This window comes from Petromyzon marinus, chromosome 76, assembly GCF_048934315.1.
Source record: "Petromyzon marinus isolate PM22_M1 ecotype Great Lakes invasive population chromosome 76, UKy_Petmar_22M1.pri1.0, whole genome shotgun sequence".
Taxonomy (NCBI): Eukaryota; Metazoa; Chordata; class Hyperoartia; order Petromyzontiformes; family Petromyzontidae; genus Petromyzon; species Petromyzon marinus.
The window spans coordinates 2,832,842-2,856,857 of NC_133742.1; the positions used below are offsets into that span (position 1 = coordinate 2,832,842).

Below are 24,016 nucleotides of genomic sequence, written 5' to 3' on the forward strand. Positions count from 1 at the left end.
TGTACCGTTCCGGCCTTCATAGGTGCTCGCTAACAGCACTTGCCCCTACAGTCTGTTAAGGCTATACGGGGGATCTTTGTGTCTCTCTGCATGTGTCTTTGTGTGTGTCTCTCTCTGCATGTGTGTCTTTTTCAGAAGCGACCTGACCACAAATGATCGCTAATTGAAGTAGGAGTACCGTGTGGACATTTGTAGCAGCCACACACTCTTAAGCGTCTGTTTCTAAACGTGGAGAGAAAACACGAATGACCCGGAGAAATATCCACGCGACCACGAGGAGTACACGCAAACTCCCAATATACAGCAGCGGGCATCAAGGTCGGGATCGAACCCACGATCTCATGTATACCAGGCGAGGTAGTCAACATCTCATAGCCACCGTGATGATGATGAGAGAGAGAGAGAGACGGAGACTCCAAATCTACAGCAGCAGCAGGCACTGTCAGGGTCGGGATTGAACCCACGACCTCCTGTATACCAGGCGAGGTAGTCAACATCTCATAGCCACCGTGATGATGATGAGAGAGAGAAGCAAACTTCAAATGTATACCAGGCGAGGTAGTTAACATCTCACCCACTCCTAACAGTATTTGTATTAACACGTAGGCTTTCACGACCAATATTCATAATAAATGTTTTTGGGTTAAATTGCGTTATTTATAAATGTGTCGTAACCCTCCACCACCCGACACGACCAAACAGTAAAAAAAATGTTGATTTAAAGCTTTCGTGACTGCAGGGATTAATATTCTTGGTTCTTTCGGTAAAGTCACCACCACGTAGAAGGGAAACAATAAAATAATTTTAAAAAAATTCTAATTTTCTTGCTGTGGTTTTCACACCTGATGATGACTGCTTTTGTTGCAGTCGAAACGTCGTGAGAATTTTATTGTTTTATATTTGTATTATTTTATTGTTTCCCTTCTACGTGGTGACTTTACCGAAAGAACCAAGAATATAGTTAAAAATGTGTCACGTTTACAAAAGACAGTGATTTAACATCATTGTAAATTATTTAACATCATTATAAATGATGTTAAATCATTATAAATGATGTTAAATCACGCTTCAACACACCGGTGGACTAAAGTAGTGAACTATTTGTCTTTTGTAAACGTGACACATGTTTTACTGTTTGGCCGTGTCGGGTGGTGAAGGGTTACGACACATTTATAAATAACGCGATCTAACCCAAATACCTTTATTATGAAGTATTTGTATTGTTGTAACTTTATGACCCCGTGCCCCCTTCTGGACATCTGTAAAAAAAAGAGCTTCATAGCTCATCGGATTCCTCCTGCAGTCTAAAACACATTCTCCTGCGGAGGGAGCTGGTAGTAGGAACGTTGGGTTGCTCAGTCAGTGGCCAGAGTCAACGGCGGCACCACCACGTGGTGTATTCCGCAAATACGCCCGACTGTGAGGGTGGGCACAAGCCGGCGTGAGTAGGTTAAACGTTGAGTTTTATAAGGGCACCACGGGGTGACCAGCCCCACCCCACCCAGCCCCACCCTCCCCACCCAGCCCCACCCTCCCCACCCAGCCCCACCCCTCCCATTTTTTTTTTTTAATATCCGGGTGTCCGGATACACGTGGACAGACATCCACAGACACACACAATGAATCCCCTGCCTACCTGTGATGAATCGATCCCGGCTGGGCTTCCAGGCCACTGCGTTTCCTACCAGTGTGAAGATTCTGATTCTGGACGGGTGAACGCTGCGAGGTTGACTAGGGGGGGATGCACGCTGAGCAGACCTGCGCCGCGACTTTGTTGTCCTGAACTTCTGTGCTCCCACGTCCATACTCCCCGTCGCCACCGTCGCCCGCTGAACAGCACGGCGCAGAACAGTCAGGAAAGTCTCACAGCACCCACGCCGTCGGGGAGACCCCTCATCCACCGGTGGAAGGAGGCAGCTGTGAAGCGACTTTAAACACCACCCGGTGTGCAATTGCATTTGAAATAAGCACTCTGCAACGAATTTCGACTTAAAGCTTTCGTGACTGCAATGATTCATCTTCTTTGGTTCTTTCGGTAAAGTCACCAGGTAGAATGAGAAAAAAAATTGATAAAAGAATATTATTGTGTTATTTTATTTTATCAATTTATTATTTTATTCTCATTCTACGTGGTGGTGACTTTACCGAAAGAACCAAAGAAGATCACTCTGCAACGGTGAATAAGAATGACAAGAACCCCGCCTCCTCGCCCCCCCACTTGATATGAAACCGAAGGGGTCCAGGTGTTTCTTCTATATATATGATGAAAGGTAAATTTGTGATGATGTGTGTATACTTCCCGGCATGCAACAAACTTGAAATTTGGCATGTAGGCAGCTTCCAGACTGTACACAATGCAAACATTATAAAAAATAGACTTTTTGTATTCTGGGGGAGGGCGGGGAAGGGGGTGAGCGCATTAATGGATATATTTTGCACGGGCAAGTGAGCGGTGACGTCACATCCGTGATGATGTCACCCGCACGCGGTTAGCGTCGTCACGCAGTGTGCCTGCTGACGTCACGCCCCTCCCCCACCCACACACTCACCCACCCTCCGCGTAGGCCGTCAATTAATCCAAGAGATGAATCCGGGCGAAGCCGGCTAGTAAAGCAAGTACAGGCAGTCCCCGACTTACGATGGAGATGCGTTCAGACGACCACCGTCATCGTAAGTCGAAAATATCGTAAGTCGAAAATGGCCTTTTAGCCTACCCAGGAGTCTTAAAGAATGGTGATAATTTAGCAAAACAGAGTAATCTACAGTACCGTAACTGTATAAACCATAGACTGTATGTATTTATTAATTACAATACTGTATTGCACGGTGAACTTTAAAGTAAAAAAAAATAACAAGGTAAATTCTTAGCCTACCTACATGAGCTGAAATTTTCATAGAAAGTAGTTTTTTTTCCCCAGGAAACAATCCTCTCTGCTATATACAACAACAAAAAATAAATTTTAGCGTGCATTGAACGTAACGTATCGTATCGTGGTAACCCCGAAATGAAATCGCTCAAGCTACGCATCATATTCTTTGGTTCTTTCGGTAAAGTCACCACCACGTAGAATGAGAATAAAATAATAAATTGATAAAATAAAATAACACAACAATAATATTCTCACGACGTTTCGGCCACAACACAAGCGGCCTTCATCAGGTGAAGGGACGAGACTGTCTGGTAGGACAGCGCTGGAGTGAAAGAGCCACGTTCAAATTCTACGCATCATACATGCATTGGACGTGTCGCAACGTATGACATTCTACCGTAATCACCACAAGATTCCGTTCCGTCGTCTGCATACTCGGACGATGTTAGGTTGTTGATGGCTACATTAACTTAAATTTCGATTTAAAGCTTCCGCGACTGCAGGGATTCATCTTCTTGGTTCTTTGGGTAAAGTCACCACCACGTAGAAGGGAAACAATAAAATAACAATAATTAAAAAAATTTAAACATAATCAAAATAAATGAAATTATTACGTGACTTTACGTGAACTTAGTTGTCGGAAGATGAGGAATGGCGATGATCAAGTTACAGTATCGTGCCTCGCAGTACGCCGCTGCGTTTGCCTGACGCGCGAAATTAAAAAAAATATTTTACAATTTTGTCATATCGCCATCGTAAGATCGAAATATCGTAAGTCGGACCATCGTAAGTCGGGGACCATCGTAAGTCGGGGACTACCTGTACACTAATATATGACCGACTCGGTGACGCCACCCTGCGGCTGCTCCGGGGCACGCGAGCCTGCCCGTGACGTCACGGGGGGGAGGCGCTCGTGACGCAATGTAGGGGGGGGTGCGGGCGATCGTGACTTCACAGGTGGGTTACGGGCGCTCATGACGTCATGTAGGGGGGTGGGTGCGGGCCTCGTGACGTCCGGGGTGCGGGGGGGGGGTGCTCGAGACGTCATGTAGGGGTGGGGGGGGGATCGCGGGCGATCATGACGTCACGAGGGATGTGCAGGCGTTCGGGACGTTTTGTGGAGGTAGAGGGGGGGGGCAATCGGGACGTCACAGGGGAGTACGGGCGCTCGTGACGTCATGTGGTGGGGGAACCATCGTGACGTCACGGAAAGGCTTGGGTGCTCGTGACGTCATGTGAGGGTGGAGGAGGGTGCCGGGGCTCGTGACGTCACGAGGGGGGTGCTCGTGACGTCACAGGCTCTCCCTATCCCCGCGTGACGTCACCCCTTGCGGGCATGAACATTACAAGATGGCGGAGTCATGTGACCTCCCTTGCAAGTATCAAAAAACAAGAATAGGTTTTACCCTTTGTGGCAATAGAATAGGAGGTTGTTAAGATGTTAACACACCAAACTGAAACCTTTTCAAGGAATCATGTCACTGCATTAACCACACACGTACTTCTAGATTTGAAGCTTTCGTGACTGCAAGGATCCATACTCTTTGGTTCTATTCGCTAAAGTCACCACGTAGGTAAAAAATTAGAACAACAAAAATCACGACGTTTCAGCCACAACACAAGCGGCCCTCATCAGGTGAAGGGACCAACCTGTCCAGCGGACAGCATTGGAGTGAACACAGCCAAGCTCAGACCGCGACCTTTAAGCTGTGTGAGAGGAATTAAGGCGCCTTGACAAAGGAATTAGCATAACAATTTGACATTTAATTGGCGGACTTAGCATGGTGAACGGTGTAGAGAGGGGTGAACATGTGCAGGTCGGCGAGGGGGGGAGGGGGAGTTTACATATTGATGGTGTGAAAAGGGATTTTAAGAGCAGCGAGAGTTTGGGGTACCACTACTTGAAAAAATATACTGTAGCATTGAAAATTAGCTTCATGTTTGGTTCGATTTAGAACATCTTTCCAATGGTTGCTTAATTTGAAACCATCTTCTCGGTTGAAATTGTGTCTGTGTTTGTAGATCTGAATTGCCTCGTGAACAAATCTCTGATAAAAACCCGTGGGTTTGCAAAGAACCTTGGTATCGGAGAAAATTATATCGTGATCACCCACAGCGTTGTAACAGTGATCAGCCACGGCAGAAGAATTCGTTCTGCCGTGTTTCAAATCTGATTTGTGCTCGCGAATTTGGTCAGAGACATGTCCCTTTGTCTCCCCGATATAGCAATCACCGCAGGTACAACTCAATTTGTAAACCCCGGGGTACTGTAAGTCAGGAATGACATCCTTCACGGATGGGATCAGATCACGAATTTTGTGTACTGTATTGAACCGGACCTGGATCTTGTGTTTAGAATTTTGGAAATCTTTTTAGTAACGACCTGCTATATATGGTAGTGTGATGGTTTTGACCGGAGTATCAAGTGGTTGTTTCTGTATGGAGGGAGAAACAGCTTGGTGGATGGTACGGTCAGAGTATGCATTCCTTTTGAGGGCCAGGTGTACATGTTTTAATTCACTGGTCAGGTGGTGTTGGTCTGAAATGCAAAGAGCCTTATGGTATAAAGTTTTGATGAGATAATTATTTTGGGCTGGGTGGTGGTGGGAATCAGGTTTCAAGTAGGAATCTGTGTGGGTGGGTTTCCTGTAGACAGAATGCCCCAATGAGCCATCAGGTCTCCTCTCAAACAGAACATCTAAGAATGGTAGCTTGCCATCTTTCTCCACTTCCATGGTGAATTTGATGGCGGGATGTCTGGAATTGATGTGGTGTAGGAAAAGGTTCAGAGCTGGGAGGCCATGTGGCCAAATGACGAAAGTGTCATCCACATATCTCTTCCACAGGGAAGGTCTGAGGGTGGAAGTCTGGATGGCGTCTGATTCAAATTTCTCTAGAGGATGCCAAATGGCTAACGGCACAAGGACAACGCCATATGAGGACATTTAAAGCTCTGTGTGAGCAGCTACATCATGAGACCTTTTTTTCCAGTATCAAAATATAAGAATAGGTTTGACCCTTTCTGACAATAAAACAGGAGGTCACGAGTAGACATTCCCAGCTTAGTAGGTCACTAAAAGTAGACATTCCCATCTTAGTAGGTCACTAAAAGTAGACATTCCAGTCTTAGTAGGTCACTAAAAGTAGACATTCCCATCTTAGTAGGTCACTAAAAGTAGACATTCCCATCTTAGTAGGTCACTAAAAGTAGATATTCCAGTCTTAGTAGGTCACTAAAAGTAGACATTCCAGTCTTAGTAGGTCACTAAAAGTAGACATTCCAGTCTTAGTAGGTCACTAAAAGTAGACATTCCCATCTTAGTAGGTCACTAAAAGTAGACATTCCCATCTTAGTAGGTCACTAAAAGTAGACATTCCAGTCTTAGTAGGTCACTAAAAGTAGACATTCCAGTCTTAGTAGGTCACTAAAAGTAGACATTCCCATCTTAGTAGGTCACTTAAAGTAGACATCCCAGTCTTAGTAGGTCACTAAAAGTAGACATTCCAGTCTTAGTAGGTCACTAAAAGTAGACATTCCCATCTTAGTAGGTCACTTAAAGTAGACATTCCAGTCTTAGTAGGTCACTAAAAGTAGACATTCCAGTCTTAGTAGGTCACTAAAAGTAGACATTTCAGTCTTAGTAGGTCACTAAAAGTAGACATTCCAGTCTTAGTAGGTCACTAAAAGTAGACATTCCCATCTTAGTAGGTCACTAAAAGTAGATATTCCCGTCTTAGTAGGTCACTAAAAGTAGACATTCCAGTCTTAGTAGGTCACTAAAAGTAGACATTTCAGTCTTAGTTGGTCACTAAAAGTAGACATTCCAGTGTTAGTAGGTCACTAAAAGTAGACATTCCAGTCTTAGTAGGTCACTAAAAGTAGACATTCCCATCTTAGTAGGTCACTAAAAGTAAACATTCCAGTCTTAGTAGGTCACTAAAAGTAGACATTCCAGTCTTAGTAGGTCACTAAAAGTAGACATTCCAGTCTTAGTAGGTCACTAAAAGTAGACATTCCTGTCTTAGTAGGTCACTAAAAGTAGACATTCCAGTCTTAGTAGGTCACTAAAAGTAGACATTCCAGTCTTAGTAGGTCACTAAAAGTAGACATTCCCATCTTAGTAGGTCACTAAAAGTGGACATTCCCATCTTAGTAGGCCACTAATAGTAGACATTCCCATCCTAGGAAGTCACGAGTAGACATTCCAGTCTTAGGGCTCAGACTGAGCAGGCATTTATTGACACCACTTATGCTGCCGTATGAAAGACAATTAGATCCTTGCAGCAGAAAACACACAAAGTTAGAGGGTTTGCCAGTTTACACACTTAGTAGTAGCACTGCTTTCGATAACCAATATCTATAATAAACGGGTTTTTTTACGGGTTACATCACGGGGACACTTTTTGCCACTATCAAAGTATGAAAAATTCGAAAAGGTCTTTACTCATTCCGGGTAATAAAACACGTGCTAAGATGTCCAAACACAACATCCATTCTACGAAGTGCGGCATTAACCACATCCTAGAAGGCACGCTTGAGGAGTTCTTCCGTCCCACTGACGACGCCACCCACGCCGAGGAAGAAGTTAATTTTCACCGCCGACACCACCGCCACCGCCGCTGAAGAGGTGAATGTTCACCACCGAAGCCGGGTGGCCACCGGGATGCTGCCTCATCAGGGCTGGATGGACGACGTCGCCGCCGCCGGCACTCGCGAGATTGCTCCTCCGCTTCGCCCGGATCGCTAAGCCCGCAGCCGCGATCACCAGGACGGAGACGACGCAGACGCTGATTGCCACGTTGCGATCTTGATTTCCATGCGTGTAATCTAAAGGACGGAAAATAAATCAACGTACTATCAGTCCACACGCGCGCACGCACGCTTGCGTGCATTGGGTTTGCGTGACTCTCTTGTGCATTTTTGTCATTCGAGAGTGTTAACAATTTTCCGGGTCTCTGTGTGATGAGTCTATGGGTTACTGGGCGAGTCTCTGGGTCTCTGTGAGAGTCTATGGGTTACTGTGTGAGTTTATGGGTCTCTGTATGGTGAGTCTACGGGGCTCTCTGTAAGTCTATGGGTCTCTCTGTAAGTATATGGTTCTCTCTGTACGTCTATGGGTCTCTGTGTGATGAGTCTATGGTGCTCTCAGTGTGATGAGTCTATGGGTCTCTTTGTGAGTCTATGGGTCTCTGTGTGATAAGTCTATGGGTCTCTGTGTGGGTCTGTGGGTCTATGTGTGAGTCTATGGGTCTCTGTGTGATGAGTCATGGGTATCTGTGTGATGAGTCTATGGGTCTCTGTATAACTACGTGAGTCTATGAGAGTCGATCTCTCTCTCTCTCTCTGTGTGTTAGTCTTTGGGTGTTTGTGTGTCTCTCGGAGTCTCTGTGTCTATTTGCGAGCCTATGGGTCTCTAAATGTCCCTCTCTGTCTGTGTGAGTCTACAGCAGGGGGGTTTGGTGGCCGGTGACGCTTCAACGAAGCGACCCCCCCCCCCCTCCATTGGTTCCTGTTGGCGCGTTGTGGTGCTCAAGGCGGAGTAACAGCGACCAAGATCTCCACTCACCGAACGGTGGCTCTGAGACGTCAGGCGCAACGGTCGTCGAAGCTGTGAAAATATTAAAAAAAAATAAACCCATGGGCAATCGATGTGTAACGACGCCAAAACGCGGTGTTCTAGGAGCCCTTGATTTGACGTGGCACCAACCCCTAGGCCACCCACCCCTTCGTGTGCCACATTTGCCGGCCTTCATAGGTGCTTTTCGCGGACAGCAACTTGCCCAAACAGTCTGTTAGAGGCTAGACGGGGGGATATTAGTCTTTGTTTTTTAGCTGTGGCCTTGATAACAATGCACTGACAAAGACAAAGATTCCCCCCTCATAGCCTTAATAGATTGTTGGGGCAAGCGAGCACCTATATAGACCGGCACAGAACACAACGGGGTGGGTGGCCAACACCAGGTACTCATTTGATGATGAGTCGACCTGGGAAAGGCCCAGGATTGGTTCAGATAATAGTCACTGGTGGTGTTGGTGGCTGTAAGTGGGAATCTGAACTCGGTTCACCGGGTTCGCAGCGCAGCACTGACCACTACCCGGGCCCGCTCACCATCATGAAGGTCCTTAATGATCATGAGCAGAGAGTCAGGGACTTTGAAAGTACGAAGAACAACCCAGAGCCCAGGCCTACTGATGGTATCATAGGCCTTGACCAGGTTAATCAATAAGAGATGCAGTCTTTTCGGAATTCCTTACACTTCTGCTGTAGCAGACGGACAGAAATTATGGCAGCTGTGCAGGACCGCCCTTTCCTGAAACTGCATTGGGGCTCCACAAGCCTCTCCTCAGCGTGCCTGGCAAGGCGATGTTGAATAATCCTTGCCAGGACCTTTACCGGCACACTGAGGAGTGAAATGCCCCTGCAGTTGTTACAGTCTGTGCGGTCCCCCTTCTTAAAAATGACGATCACCAGGGTATCATTCCAGTCCTGCGTAACCCATCCAGTGGTCCAGACTGTTATTATGTTGTCATGTAGGGTAGTCTGTGCACAAACGCCACCCTCCTTCAGCATTTCGCTTGGGAGATCATCTCTGCCCGGTGCCTTTCCTGGTCTCAGACTCGCCTTCGGTACTTCCTCAACAGATGGCACCTCGGCCAGCCACTCATAGGGGGTGATTTTTTCTTCCAATATTTCAGGCACCGCAGCCTCAGCAATTTGATCCCCACTTTGTCCGACGATGTTTTCCACGCTGAGGGATTTTCCCTCCCCCAGGACCTCACAGAAATGCTCAGCAAATCTGCAAACCTGTTCCTGGGGGTCGGAGATTGGATCACCGTTCTTTCCCCTAATTGTGGTAATAGGTGTGGCGCTGCAGGTTACTTTTTTGTTGGAATTAAAGAGCTATTTTTGATTGCAGGCATATTCCATCTCATCACCAACCCGTGACCACCACTCATCCTTGCAGCGCCTCATGGATCTCCGAACCTCAGAGTAAAGGCTGCGGTAAGCCTCCTCAATCTCCGACGTGGGATTCTGTAGCCGATGATAGTGGGCCTGTTGCTCTTTCTCAACCATCCTGAACACCTCCTCTGTCAGCCAGGGTCTCTGGGGAGGTCTGGACCGCGTACCCAAAGCAACCATTGCAGCTGCATGAGCCACAGTCCTAAACCTCGCCCATTTCCCCTCGACATCAGGTGATGTGGGGGATGATGCCAACCACAGCCGCAAGCGATGATGAAATTCTTGCTGCCAACTTTCATAGCTATTTTTGGGTCTTCGAACATATCTACGTGACTTTACCGAAATACCTAATAATATTAATTCCTGCAGTCAAAAAAGCTTTAAGTCAAGATTTCATCAGCTAGCAGAGACCAGGCCACTAAGGGTTTGAATTGGGTCCTCGGTGTACACCCACCACCAGAGTGGAAGAATAGCAGGCGCATCTTGCAGATGACAAGTCGATGGTCAGTGGGCAGATCAGCTCCATGGTAGGTCCTGGTGTCAAGGACATGGGCCCGCATCCGCTGGTCTGTCACTATGTAGTCCAGCAGATGTTCATGCTTAGACCCGGCATGCATGCATGATGTTGTTTGGATGCGCTGATGCCGGAACAGCATGTTGGTAATTACAAGCCCATGGGCTCCACAAAAATATAGCAGCCTCCTACCGTTGTTATTGAGCTGATCTGGCCCATGCCTTCCAATCACTCTAGACCAGGCGCCAGCATGATGACCAACTTGGGCATTGAAGTCACCCAACAAGATGACTCTATCCGGAGCAGCCACTTTAGCTGGAACCTGTGACAGGAGGTCATAGAAGGCGTCTGACTCATCGGCTTTGCCTGCATCCCTCCACGGATGTTCGTCTTCGATGCGGGCATAAGTAACCACGACCACCACTCCTCGCCTCCGATTGATGGGAAGGCGAGCCCAAAGTAGCCTGGGGCTTACAGCTTCCCACACCTCACCACCACGCTCCCTTCATTCTTTTGTTCGAAAGAAGAGCCACACCCTCTTGTTTGGCAGTCTCCTGTCCCGAGTAGAGGACTGTCCACCCCTCATGGTGGCAGGAGCCAGAACCGGTCCACCGGACCTCCTGAATGCCACAGAGATCCAGGCGGTACCGGTCCAGCTCCCAACAGACAAGTGGCAGCCTCTGCTCGGCAGTGAGCGTTCGAACATTCCACGTGGCCACCCGCAGTGGCTTTTTGCTGTTTCTGGAGGAATCCCGGGGGTAAGGATTCAGTCTCCTGGCTCCGCCGAATGGAGTTTGGCCAGGAGACGTCAAAGACGCCTGTCCCCCCCCTCCACCCCCCGGGGGCTCCGGCACAAGCTTATTTAGATTTGTATTCGTGGTTTTGTGGTACTTGCATTGACAGTGGACGGATTACCAGCCCCTCACACCCATCCAGAGCCACCTTTGGTCGCTGTGGTGGCTACAAACACCGTGACAGGCATGGCCATTCGAAGTTTGCCCTCCCCCCCATGGCATTGCTGCTCACCACAGCGTTACCATCCGGCACCAATGAGGAGGTAGGGGGTTGTTTATGCCGGGCTAGACAGACACACACACACATGCAAAGACACCACAAACCACACACACACACAGACACACCACACACACAAAGACACCACAAACCACACACACAGACACACCACACACACAAAGACACCACACAAAGACAAACCACACACACATACAAAGACACCACACACACAAAGACACCACACAAAGACAAACCACACACACACACACAAAGACACCACACACCACACACAGCCACACCAAAGACAAAACACAGAGGTCCCCCGTATAGCCTTCGCAGGCTGTTGGGGCAAGTGCTGTTAGCGAGCACCTATGAAGGCCGGCACGGCTCACGAGGGGGTGGGTGGCCACAGCATCAGGCAACTCATCTGAGGCTGAGTCGCCACACACAACAAAAACAACGACCGCCATTCGCCACTAAGTGGCGGTGACGTCACCACGACGCTTGCGCCAGGCCATGTGCACCTTGAGACAGACAGACAAGACAGACACGCACACAGACGCACCTTTTCGCTCGAGCACGACCAGTTGAACGATGGTCTTGTTCCAAGTGCCGTCACTATTGCAGAAGACATCGCAGGTGTAGTTGCCAACGTCCTTCGGCTGCAGGTGGATGATTTCAATGCTGGCGTTGCCGGTGCTCAGATCGCCCCGCCAGGTCACACGCTCGCAGTTGTTCTGGTCATTTTTCGAGTAGTAGAGGATCTTCCGTGAGCAGACGAGGGGGTTGCAAGGGAGGCATAACGGGGACAGGGCATTGGTGTGACAGCGACGCCTCTACTTATGAACATTCGACTCATGGGCTTTCAGAGAATGTGAACAAAGCCGGTCCCCCGGATGTCCAGCTGCAGCTGTCAGGACCATGAGTTCAACCGTGCCACGCGATAGATGGTGGTGGTGGTGGTATCTACATCTGCACAACATGAAGAACCAGTGGCATCTACATCTGCAGAACTTAAAGAACCAGTGGTATCTACATCTGCACAACATGAAGAACCAGCGGCATCTACATCTGCACAACATGAAGAACCAGTGGCATCTACATCTGCACAACGTGAAGAACCAGTGGCATCTACATCTGCAGAACTTGAAGAACCAGTGACATCTACATCTGTAGAACATGAAGAACCAGTGGTATCTACATCTACAGAACGTGAAGAACCAGTGGCATCTTCATCTACAGAACATGAAGAACCAGTGGCATCTACTTCTACAGAACGTGAAGGTCCAGTGGCATCTACATCTATAGAACACGAAGAACCAGTGGCATCTACATCTGCAGAACGTGAAGAACCAGTGGCATCTACATCTGCACAACATGAATAACTGGTGGCATCTACATCTGTAGAACATGAAGAACCAGTGGCATCTACATCTACAGAACATGAAGAACCAGTGGCATCTACATCTACAGAACGTGAAGAACCAGTGGCATCTACATCTACAGAACATGAAGAACCAGTGGCATCTACATCTACAGAACGTGAAGAACCAGTGGTATCTACATCTACAGAACATGAAGAACCAGTGGCATCTACATCTGCAGAACATAAAGTGTGGTATACAGTAGGGTTGGTTGAATAATACAAAGTGTAATATTACAAGTCTAATATTTTACAGTCTAAAGTATAGGGTAGTGTAAAGTAACGCATTGTATAATTCAAGGGTGCGTTTGTCTATGGCAGTGTATATTACAACGCCTAGTCGTGTAATGTAGGAAAAAGTTTACTTGGAGACATATCAATATAATGCATAATGTTAGAGCTTACATTGGGCTGTGTATTACGATATTCTACAATGTAGTTTAGATTGGAAGGTATAACATTACAATGTATAGTAGTCTAGTTTATGGCATGGTTGTAACGCAACACAGGACAGAGCATCGCATCGTGGCTGTTTCTCCCCCCTCATCTGTTCCGAGCATTGATGGACTCGTCCGTCTGCACGAGGCACGTCGCTCTCCGTGGTGCTAACGTTGGAAAGATGAAAAAACCGCCACCCATTTTTTCGCCATATGGCATTGTAATGTATAACGAATTATTGTTGGTAGCTCAGCTGATTGTAGAGTATATAGAGTTTATTGATAACATTGACGTAGTTTATATTTAAGTTTTTTATTAGTTTACTATATGGTATTCATTATATAGTGTAGTGTATACACAGTTACTTTATTTTTCGATTTAAAGCTTTCGTGACTGCAAGGATTCATCTTCTTTGGTTCTTTCGGTAAAGTCACGTAGAATGAGAATAAAATAATAAATTTATAAAATAAAATAACACAATAATATTCTCACGACGTTTCGGCCACAACACAAGCGGCCTTCATCAGGTGAAGGGACGAGACTGTCTGGTAGGACAGCGCTGGAGTGAAAGTCTCGTCCCTTCACCTGATGAAGGCCGCGTGTGTTGTGGCCGAAACGTCGTGAGAATATTATTGTGTTATTTTATTTTATCAATTTATTATTTTATTCTCATTCTACGTGACTTTACCGAAAGAACCAAAGAAGACAGTTACTTTATGTTTATAGCTCAACTTATTGAAGAATATATTGAGTACATTTATTATAATGATGTAGTTTATACTTAGTTTTTTTCACATCTATTTATTGTATGCTAGTTAGGTAGTTGCAGTCCTTTAGGGTCCATATACTAAATGCCTCTGCTGAGATGTAAACTTTGACTTTAACATAGCTATTTCCGTGACCAGTCGCATCCTAATCCCTCACATTAACATCATGCTAATCTCCCAGTTAAATGCTAATTTCTGACTTTAACACCCTGCTGATCCAACACTTTATCACAGCTACTTCAATGCTAAATTCTCCTGTTTGATATGTAAACTCCTTTGTCAAGACGCTTTACCTCTTCCACCTAGCTTAAAAGACGCTGCGAAGCTTAGCAGCAATCATTGTAAGCGCTGTCGTCCCGACAGTTCTGTTCCTTCACCTGAAGAAGGCTACTCGTGTTGTGGCCGAAACGTCGTGAGAATTTTACTTCTTATCATGTTTTATTTTAATTATTTTATTTCCATTCTACGTGGTGACTTTACCAAGAAGATCTACAGGAGACTATTCACCTTTTCAAGCTATTCCCCGTGTTTAGTGTACACGTCGTACAACACGTTTCAAATCGACAGGAGTCAAATTTGGACTTGCGAACAAATCGACTTACGAACAGTGCCTCTGGAACTTAACTCGTTCGTAAGTCGAGAAGTCCCCTATATTTTGGTGCAGGCACCTTCCCCTTAACAACATCTTCAACATCATCAACATCATCACTATACATCACCCTATATCATCAACACCATCATCATCATCAACATCCTTACCACCACCATGTGTGTGTAAGTTGAACTTCGTACGCACCACCGTACGTAGCCAACCGTACTGCGAATCGGAGGTGCGCGGGGGAAGGACAAAAACACTTAACACAACAACAACATTACTTAACACAACATCACTTAACACAACAACAACATCACTTAACACAACAACAACATCACTTAACACAACAACAACATCACTTAACACAACAACAACATCACTTAACACAACAACAACATCACTTAACACAACAACAACATCACTTAACACAACAACAACATCACTTAACACAACAACAACATCACTTAACACAACAACAACATCACTTAACACAACAACAACATCACTTAACACAACAACAACATCACTTAACACAACAACAACATCACTTAACACAACAACAACATCACTTAACACAACAACAACATCACTTAACACAACAACATCACTTAACACAACAACATCACTTAACACAACAACATTTAACACTTAACACAACAACACTTAACACAACAACAACATCACTTAACACAACAACAACAACACAACAACACTTAACACAACAACACTTAACACAACAACAACACTTAACACAACAACAACACTTAACACAACAACAACACTTAACACAACAACAACACTTAACACAACAACACTTAACACAACAACACTTAACACAACAACAACACTTAACACAACAACACTTAACACAACATCACTAAACACAACAACACTTAACACAACAACAACAACACTTAACACAACAACACTTAACACAACAACAACAACACTTAACACAACAACACTTAACACAACAACAACACTTAACAGAACAACAACACTTAACACAACAACAACACTTAACACAACAACAACACTTAACACAACAACAACAACAACAACACTTAACACAACAACAACACTTAACACAACAACAACACTTAACACAACAACAACAACACTTAACACAACAACACTTAACACAACAACAACAACACTTAACACAACAACACTTAACACAACAACAACACTTAACACAACAACACTTAACACAACAACACTTAACACAACAACAACACTTAACACAACAACACTTAACACAACAACAACACTTAACACAACAACAACAACACTTAACACAACAAACTTAACACAACAACAACACTTAACACAACAACAACACTTAACACAACAACACTTAACACAACAAACTTACCACAACAACAACACTTAACACAACAACAACACTTAACACAACAACAACAACACTTAACACAACAACAACACTTAACACAACAACAACACTTAACACAACAACAACATCACTTAACACAACAACAACATCACTTAACACAACAACAACATCACTTAACACAACAACAACATCACTTAACACAACAACATCACTTAACACAACAACATCACTTAACACAACAACATTTAACACTTAACACAACAACACTTAACACAACAACAACATCACTTAACACAACAACAACAACACAACAACACTTAACACAACAACACTTAACACAACAACAACACTTAACACAACAACAACACTTAACACAACAACAACACTTAACACAACAACAACACTTAACACAACAACACTTAACACAACAACACTTAACACAACAACAACACTTAACACAACAACACTTAACACAACATCACTAAACACAACAACACTTAACACAACAACAACAACACTTAACACAACAACACTTAACACAACAACAACAACACTTAACACAACAACACTTAACACAACAACAACACTTAACAGAACAACAACACTTAACACAACAACAACACTTAACACAACAACAACACTTAACACAACAACAACAACAACAACACTTAACACAACAACAACACTTAACACAACAACAACACTTAACACAACAACAACAACACTTAACACAACAACACTTAACACAACAACAACAACACTTAACACAACAACACTTAACACAACAACAACACTTAACACAACAACACTTAACACAACAACACTTAACACAACAACAACACTTAACACAACAACACTTAACACAACAACAACACTTAACACAACAACAACAACACTTAACACAACAAACTTAACACAACAACAACACTTAACACAACAACAACACTTAACACAACAACACTTAACACAACAAACTTACCACAACAACAACACTTAACACAACAACAACACTTAACACAACAACAACAACACTTAACACAACAACAACACTTAACACAACAACAACACTTAACACAACAACAACAACAACACTTAACACAACAACACTTAACACAACAACAACACTTAACACAACAACACTTAACACAACAACACTTAACACAACAACAACAACACCTAGCAGTTCTAGAGGAATACTCGCATATGCAAACAAAATGTTCTAGATTTAAAGCTTTCGTGACTGCTAGGATCCATACTCTTTGGTTCTATTGGGTAAAGTCACGTAGGTAAAAAATAAAATAACAAAAATCACGACGTTTCGGCCACAACACAAGCGGCCTTCATCAGGTGAAGGGACGAGACTGTCTGGAGGACAGCGCTGGAGTGAAAAAAGCCACGCCCAGATCACGACCTTTAAGCTGTGTGTGAAGAAACAAAGCGCCTTGACAAAGGAATTAGCATATAATTTAGCATTGAAATGGCTCATTGAAATAGCTAAGTTAAAGTATACACATCCGCAGAGGCACCCCTTGACAAAGGAATTAGCATCGAATTTAGCATTGAAATAGCTGAGTGATTAGCTTGTAACTGGTCACAGAAATAGCTATGTTAAAGTTAGAACATATACATTCACCGAGGCACCTAGTACAAATCAAACAGGAGAATTTAGCGAAACACAACCACGTTCAGACCGCGGACCTTTAAACTGTGTGCGAGCAAACAAGGTGTCCTGACAAAGAAATTAGCATAAAAATAAGCATTTGATTGGCCGATTTTAGAAAAGAGGTGGTGTACGTGCCGGTGGACTTGCCGTTTGGCGCGGGGGGGAGGGGGAGTTTACCTATTGATGGTGTGAAAAGGGAATTTATAAGAGCTGTGAAAGTTTGGGGTACCACTACTTGAAAAATATACTGTACCATTGAAAATGAGTTTAATGTTTGGTTCGATTTAGAACATCTTTCCAATGGTTGCTTAATTTGAAACCATCTTCTCAGTTGAAATTGTGTCTGTGTTTGTAGATCTGAATTGCCTCGTGAACAAATCTCTGATCAAAACCCGTGGGTTTGCAAATAACCTTGGTACCGGAGAAAATTATATCGTGATCACCCACAGCGTTGTAACAGTGATCAGCCACGGCAGAAGAATTCGTCTTGCCGTGTTTCAAATCTGATTTGTCCTCGAGAATTCGTTCAGAGACATGTCGCTTTGTCTCCCCGATATAGCAATCACCCCGCGCCAAACGGCAAGTTCACCGGCACGTACACCACCTCTTTTCTAAAATCGGCCAATCAAATGCTAATTTTTATGCTAATTTCTTTGTCAGGACAGCTTGTTTGCTCGCACACAGTTTAAAGGTCCACGGTCTGAGCGTGGTTGTGTTTCGCTAAATTATCCTGTTTGATTTGTACTAGGTGCCTCGGTGAATGTATATGTTCTGACTTTAACATGGCTATTTCTGTGACCAGGTACAAGCTAATCACTCAGCTATTTCAATGGTAAATTCGCCTAGTTATTGCAATGCTAAATTCTCCTGTTTGATTTGTACTAGGTGCATCTGTGAATGTGTATGCTCTGACTTTAAAATAGCTATTTCTGTGACCAGTTACAAGCTAATCACTCAGCTATTTCAATGCTAAATCCTATGCTAATTCCTTTGTCAAGGGGTGCCTCTGCGGATGTGTATACTTTAACTTAGCTATTTCAATGAGCCATTTGAATGCTAAATTCTATGCTGATTCCTTTGTCAAGGCGCTTTGTTTCTTCTCACACAGCTTAAAGGTCGCAATCTGAGCGTGGCTTTTTTCACTCCAGCGCTGTCCTCCAGACAGTCTCGTCCCTTCACCTGATGAAGGCCGCTTGTGTTGTGGCCGAAACGTCGTGATTTTTGTTATTTTATTTTTTACCTACGTGACTTTACCCAATAGAACAAAACAAAATGTTGGTCGGTGTAATAACCCTCCCCACCCACCACCCCCACCACCCCCCACGGCTTTGGGGTCTTACCTTGAAGGAGTCGTTCCTCTTCCACTGCACTCTGATCACGTCGTTGCCCTCGCGCGGCTCAAAGTGGCAGGGCAGCGTCACGTTGGACCCCAGCGTCGCGGATTTGCTGAAGTGGGCGTCGCGGGCCCAGACGCTGGAGACCAGCAGCACGGTCACTAAAGGGAGGGTCACACGCGTCTGACGTCACGCCTTCTGACGTCACGTGGTCGAGCACCAATTGGGTGGAGGCTCAAAAGAAAGCCGTCCCTTGGTGTGGACCAATCAGTTTCGAGGACAATGCCACATATATTATCATAGTATGTGTTTTGTTTGCATTTTGACTGCGGGTGTTGTGGCTAATGGAGTAAACATGAATCCTTGTCAAAAAGGTTTCAGTTGTATTGCCAGAAAAAAGGGGAACAACCCCTATTATTATTATATTTTGGTACTGGCAAAAGGAGGTCTAATGATGATGTAGATGCTCACCCCGAGCCCTCATTACTTTGATAGCGGCATTGTCTTTGAGCTGTGGTGACGCCTTTTGGCGTCATCTGGTCGAGCACCAATTGGGTGGAGGCTCAAAAGAGAAGCCGTCCCTTGGTGTGGACCAATCAGTTTCGAGGACAATGCATAAATTATCATAGTATGTGTTTTGTTTGCTTTTTGACTGCGGGTGTTGTGGTTAATGGAGTAAACATGAATCCTTGTCAAAAAGGTTTCAGTTTTGTTGCCAGAAAAAAGGTGAAAACCCTTTTATTATATCTAGATTTGAAGCTTTCGTGACTGCAAGGATTCATAATCTTTGTTTTTTTTCGGTAAAGTCACGTAGGTGACTTTACTGTGACTTTACCGATAAAAACCCAAAAGTATGAATCCTATTATTATATTTTGCTGCTGGCAAAGGAGGTCTAATGATGATGTAGATGCTGACCCCGAGCCCTCATTACTTTGATAGCGGCATTGTCTTTGAGCTGTGTGACGCCTTCTGGCGTCATCTGGTCGAGCACCAATTGGGTCGAGGCTCAAAAGAGAAGCCGTCCCTTGGTGTGGACCAATCAGTTTCGAGGACAATGCATAAATTATCATAGTATGTGTTTTGTTTGCATTTTGACTGCGGGTGTTGTGGTTAATGGAGTAAACATGAATCCTTGTCAAAAAGGTTTCAGTTGTATTGCCAGAAAAAAGGGGAACAACCCCTATTATTATTATATTTTGGTACTGGCAAAAGGAGGTCTAATGATGATGTAGATGTTCACCCCGAGCCCTCATTACTTTGATAGTGGCATTGTCTTTGAGCTGTGGTGACGCCTTTTGGCGTCATCTGGTCGAGCACCAATTGGGTCGAGGCTCAAAAGAAAGCCGTCCCTTGGTGTGGACCAATAAGTTTCGAGGACCATGCATTATATATTATCATAGTATGTGTTTTTGTTTACATTTTGACTGCGGGTATTGTGGTTAATGCAGTAAACATGAATCCTTGTCAAAAAGGTTTCAGTTTTATTGCCAGAAAAAAGAGGAAAACCCTATTATTATTAAAGACAAAGACCCCCCCGTGTAGCCTTAAGCGGACCGCTGGGGCAAGTGCCGTTAGCGGACAGCACCTATGAAGGCCGGCACGGCACACGAGGGGGTGGGGTGGCCATCACCACGCCCGGCCGCCTTTGTCTCTCCCCAGTGGCGGTCACGGTCCCTATGACCACTGTTACATTGCATTTATGGCTTTATTTTGGTGATTTCTAAAACGTTTTTTTTTTGGTTTGGCCATGTTCTTGTTTTGTTGTAGTACGGAGTTAGACTGATGGCCTTAATCTAAGTTGCCTTGTGGTTGTTGTTGTTTGACTTGCATCCCACTGGGATTTTTGCACACAGCGTTGGTGTACGGTGCTTTTTCAGGAATATTTTGATGGGTTTTTTTGCTGGATTTTCTGTTTTGCACGGTCAACAGAAAGTCACTTTAAGATGTTTTTCTTGTTCACGTTTTAGTTTTTTTGTTTGTTGCGGTTGCACTCGATTCAAGAGCCGAATGGCTCACAGGGCTATAACCAAAATAAATGATACTATGAAACTATGAACACATCGCACCAGCTACTCATTTGAGGCTGAGTCGACCTAGGGGAGGCCCGGGACCGGTTTAGATAATCGTCACTGACGGTGTTGGCCGTGAGCGGGAATCGAAAGCGGGTCGCCAGGTTCGGAGCGGTGGCTGTAGCGCTAACCGCTACACCCACCGCTCCTGACACACACACACACGTGTACACACACACACACACGTGTACACACACACACACGTGTACACATACACACGTGTACGCACACACACACACACGTGTACACACACACACACGTGAACACACACACGTGTACACACACACGTGTACACACACACACGTGTACACACACACACACACGTACACACACACGTACACACACACGTACAGACACACACACACACGTACAGACACATACACACACGTGTACACACACACACGTGTACACACACAACAACAACCGCCATTCGCCACTAAGTGGCGGTGACGTCACCACGACGCTTGTGCCAGGCTATGTGCACCCTGAGGCCACGTGAAGTGTCGAACGCCCGCTGGCAGGAGGTCACGGGGCAGACCCAGGTGCCACGGGTCGACTGACTGAGATGACTGGCTGATGCACCACCTGTGCCCCCTACTGTGCCAACCTGCTGTGCTTTAGCCACCCGGAGCTCCGCTCGTTGTTCTGAGCGTCGCTCCTCCGCCCTCCGTTGTTGTTGGAGGGCGACTACCTCCAACTGCCCAGTAGCGTCCTTCACGAGCCTCCTCCACAGAGGCCGATCTTGACACCGCTGGTACTAGTCATTGGCAAGTCCACTCAGCTCCACGTCCTCCTGTACCACATCACTCCATCTCTTCTCTAGCCCGTGCCGCGCCCGCTTAGCCCCCTCAATCCGGCCGAACAAAAGCTGTTTTGGCATGCGGTGGCTGGGCATGCGGGCTACATGACCCAGCCATCGCAGCCTTGCCCGCCGGAGGAGCTCACCGATGGGACCTTGCCCAGATCTTTCAAGGATTTGTGAGCTCCTCACACAATCCAGTCTGGTTAAACCCAGGATGGATCGTAGGCAGGCCAGCCTAAATGTTTCTAACCGGCGAAGATGTTCCATTAGGGGGGTCCACGTTTCGCAAGCGTAGAGAAGGGAGGGAATGACCGTGGCCGAGAAGACCTGAAGCTTAGTGCGGAGCGACAGACCAGGTAGCTTCCACACAGCGTTACGCAACCGATGAAAAGATATTGCCGCTCGACTGATTCGGAGTGAGACCTCCGCTGTTAAACTGGAGCCAGTCATAAGCACACTGCCCAGGTATGGGAAACTCTCCACTCTCTCCACAACTGCCCCATCCCACACAGATACCCACACACACACAGACACACACAGATACACACACACAGACACACACAGACAGCGCGCTAACCGGTACACTACAATGCGTTACGCTTCCACATACACACAGACACACACACACAGACACACCCAGACAGACACACACAGACACACACACAGACACACACAAAGACACACAGACACACACACAAACACACACAGATACACACACAGACACACACAGATACACACACACACAGACACACACAGATACACACACACAGACACACACAGAGACACACAGACACACACAGACACACACAGATACACACACAGATACACACACAGATACACACACAGACACACACACAGACACACACAGATACACACACACACAGACAGCGCGCTAACCGCTACACTACAATGCGTTACGCTTCCACGTGCGTGGGTCACGTGACAGATTTGACGTCACAGCTCACTTGCCGTGCAAAAAAAATAAATGCATTATTGAGCTCCGCCCCCCCTCCTCCCCCCCTAAAAAAACCAAAAGTGTATTTTAACAATGTTTGCATGGTGTACAGTTTGGAAAGTACCCACGTGCCAATTTTCAACTTTGTTGCATGTCGGGAAGTACGCTAAACATTTTGTCCAGACACACACACACACACACTTCTTTGGTTCTTTCGGTAAAGTCACCAGGTAGAATGAGAATAAAATAATAAATTGATAAAATAAAATAACACAATAATATTCTCACGACGTTTCGGCCACAACACAAGCGGCCTTCATCAGGTGAAGGGACGAGACTGTCTGGTAGGACAGCGCTGGAGTGAAAGAGCCACGTTCAGATTACGGCCTTTGCCTTTGATATACATGGAGATGATGTGAAGCACATTCCGCTCTTCCTCCCCCGTGGGTGGGTTCCCTACTCCCCGTGGCTGTACGGCAGAGCCTGCGGACTCGTCTCCATCCCATGGGCCCTCTCTTGCCGGCGTCAAAATATACCAATAGGTTTTACCCTTTCTGTTAAGATGTTTAAACACCAAACGGAAACATTTTTTTTTGCCAGGGATCATGTCTTGTGATGAACGTGAAAACAAGACATACTTTGTTAGTATACGACGATGATGATGCTGATGATGATGATGCATTGTCTTTGAAACTGATTGCTGCACACCAGAGACAGCTTTCTTTTAGAGCCTCGTCTCATGTTGCAGCTGCTAACCCCGAGCTCTCAATGTGCTGATTGCGGCATTGCCTTTGTGCTGTTCGCCTTTTGGCGTCCCCTGGTCTAACACTGTGGGTTTCTGTGGGTCTCTGTGAGTATGGATTTCGATAGGTATGGGTCTCTGTGGGTTTCTGTGGGTCTCTGTGAGTATGGATTTCGATAAGTATGGGTCTCTATGGGTTTAAGTGGGTCACTGTGAGTATGGATTTCGATAAGTATGGGTCTCTATGGGTTTCTGTGGGTCTTTGTGAGTATGGATTTCGATAAGTATGGGTCTCTATGGGTTTCTGTGGGTCTCTGTGGATCTCTGTGGGTCTCTGTGAGTATGGATTTCGATAGGTATGGGTCTCTGTGGGTTTATGTGGGTCTTTGTGAGTATGGATTTCGATAAGTATGGGTCTCTGTGGGTTTAAGTGGGTCTCTGTGGATCTCTGTGGGTCTCTGTGAGTATGGATTTCGATAGGTATGGGTCTCTGTAGGTTTAAGTGGGTCTCTGTGG

General features: G+C 45.5%; 1 protein-coding gene and 1 long non-coding RNA gene across 3 annotated transcripts in view; one reads left to right on the forward strand and one right to left on the reverse strand.

Annotated features, from left to right (window-relative positions):
* Positions 1-3,963: 3,963 nt before the first annotated feature.
* On the forward strand, positions 3,964-7,734 carry LOC142907246 (uncharacterized). Its single transcript, XR_012930882.1, has 2 exons — positions 3,964-6,035; positions 6,100-7,734. It is a non-coding gene; the product is annotated as an uncharacterized LOC142907246 (long non-coding RNA).
* LOC116957530 (CXADR-like membrane protein) overlaps positions 7,080-24,016 on the reverse strand; it is a 29,015-nt gene continuing 12,078 nt past the window's right edge. Inside the window, exons 3-6 of one of the 2 annotated variants that reach the window (XM_032979739.2) lie at positions 18,938-19,092; positions 11,923-12,121; positions 8,438-8,479; positions 7,080-7,698 (exon numbers count right to left, since the gene is read on the reverse strand). In XM_032979739.2, the coding sequence (XP_032835630.1) occupies positions 7,457-7,698; positions 8,438-8,479; positions 11,923-12,121; positions 18,938-19,092 (638 nt within the window). In that variant the 3' untranslated portion in view covers positions 7,080-7,456. The remainder of the gene's footprint in view (positions 7,699-8,437; positions 8,480-11,922; positions 12,122-18,937; positions 19,093-24,016) is intronic. The other variant, XM_076056517.1, reaches the window with a different exon arrangement.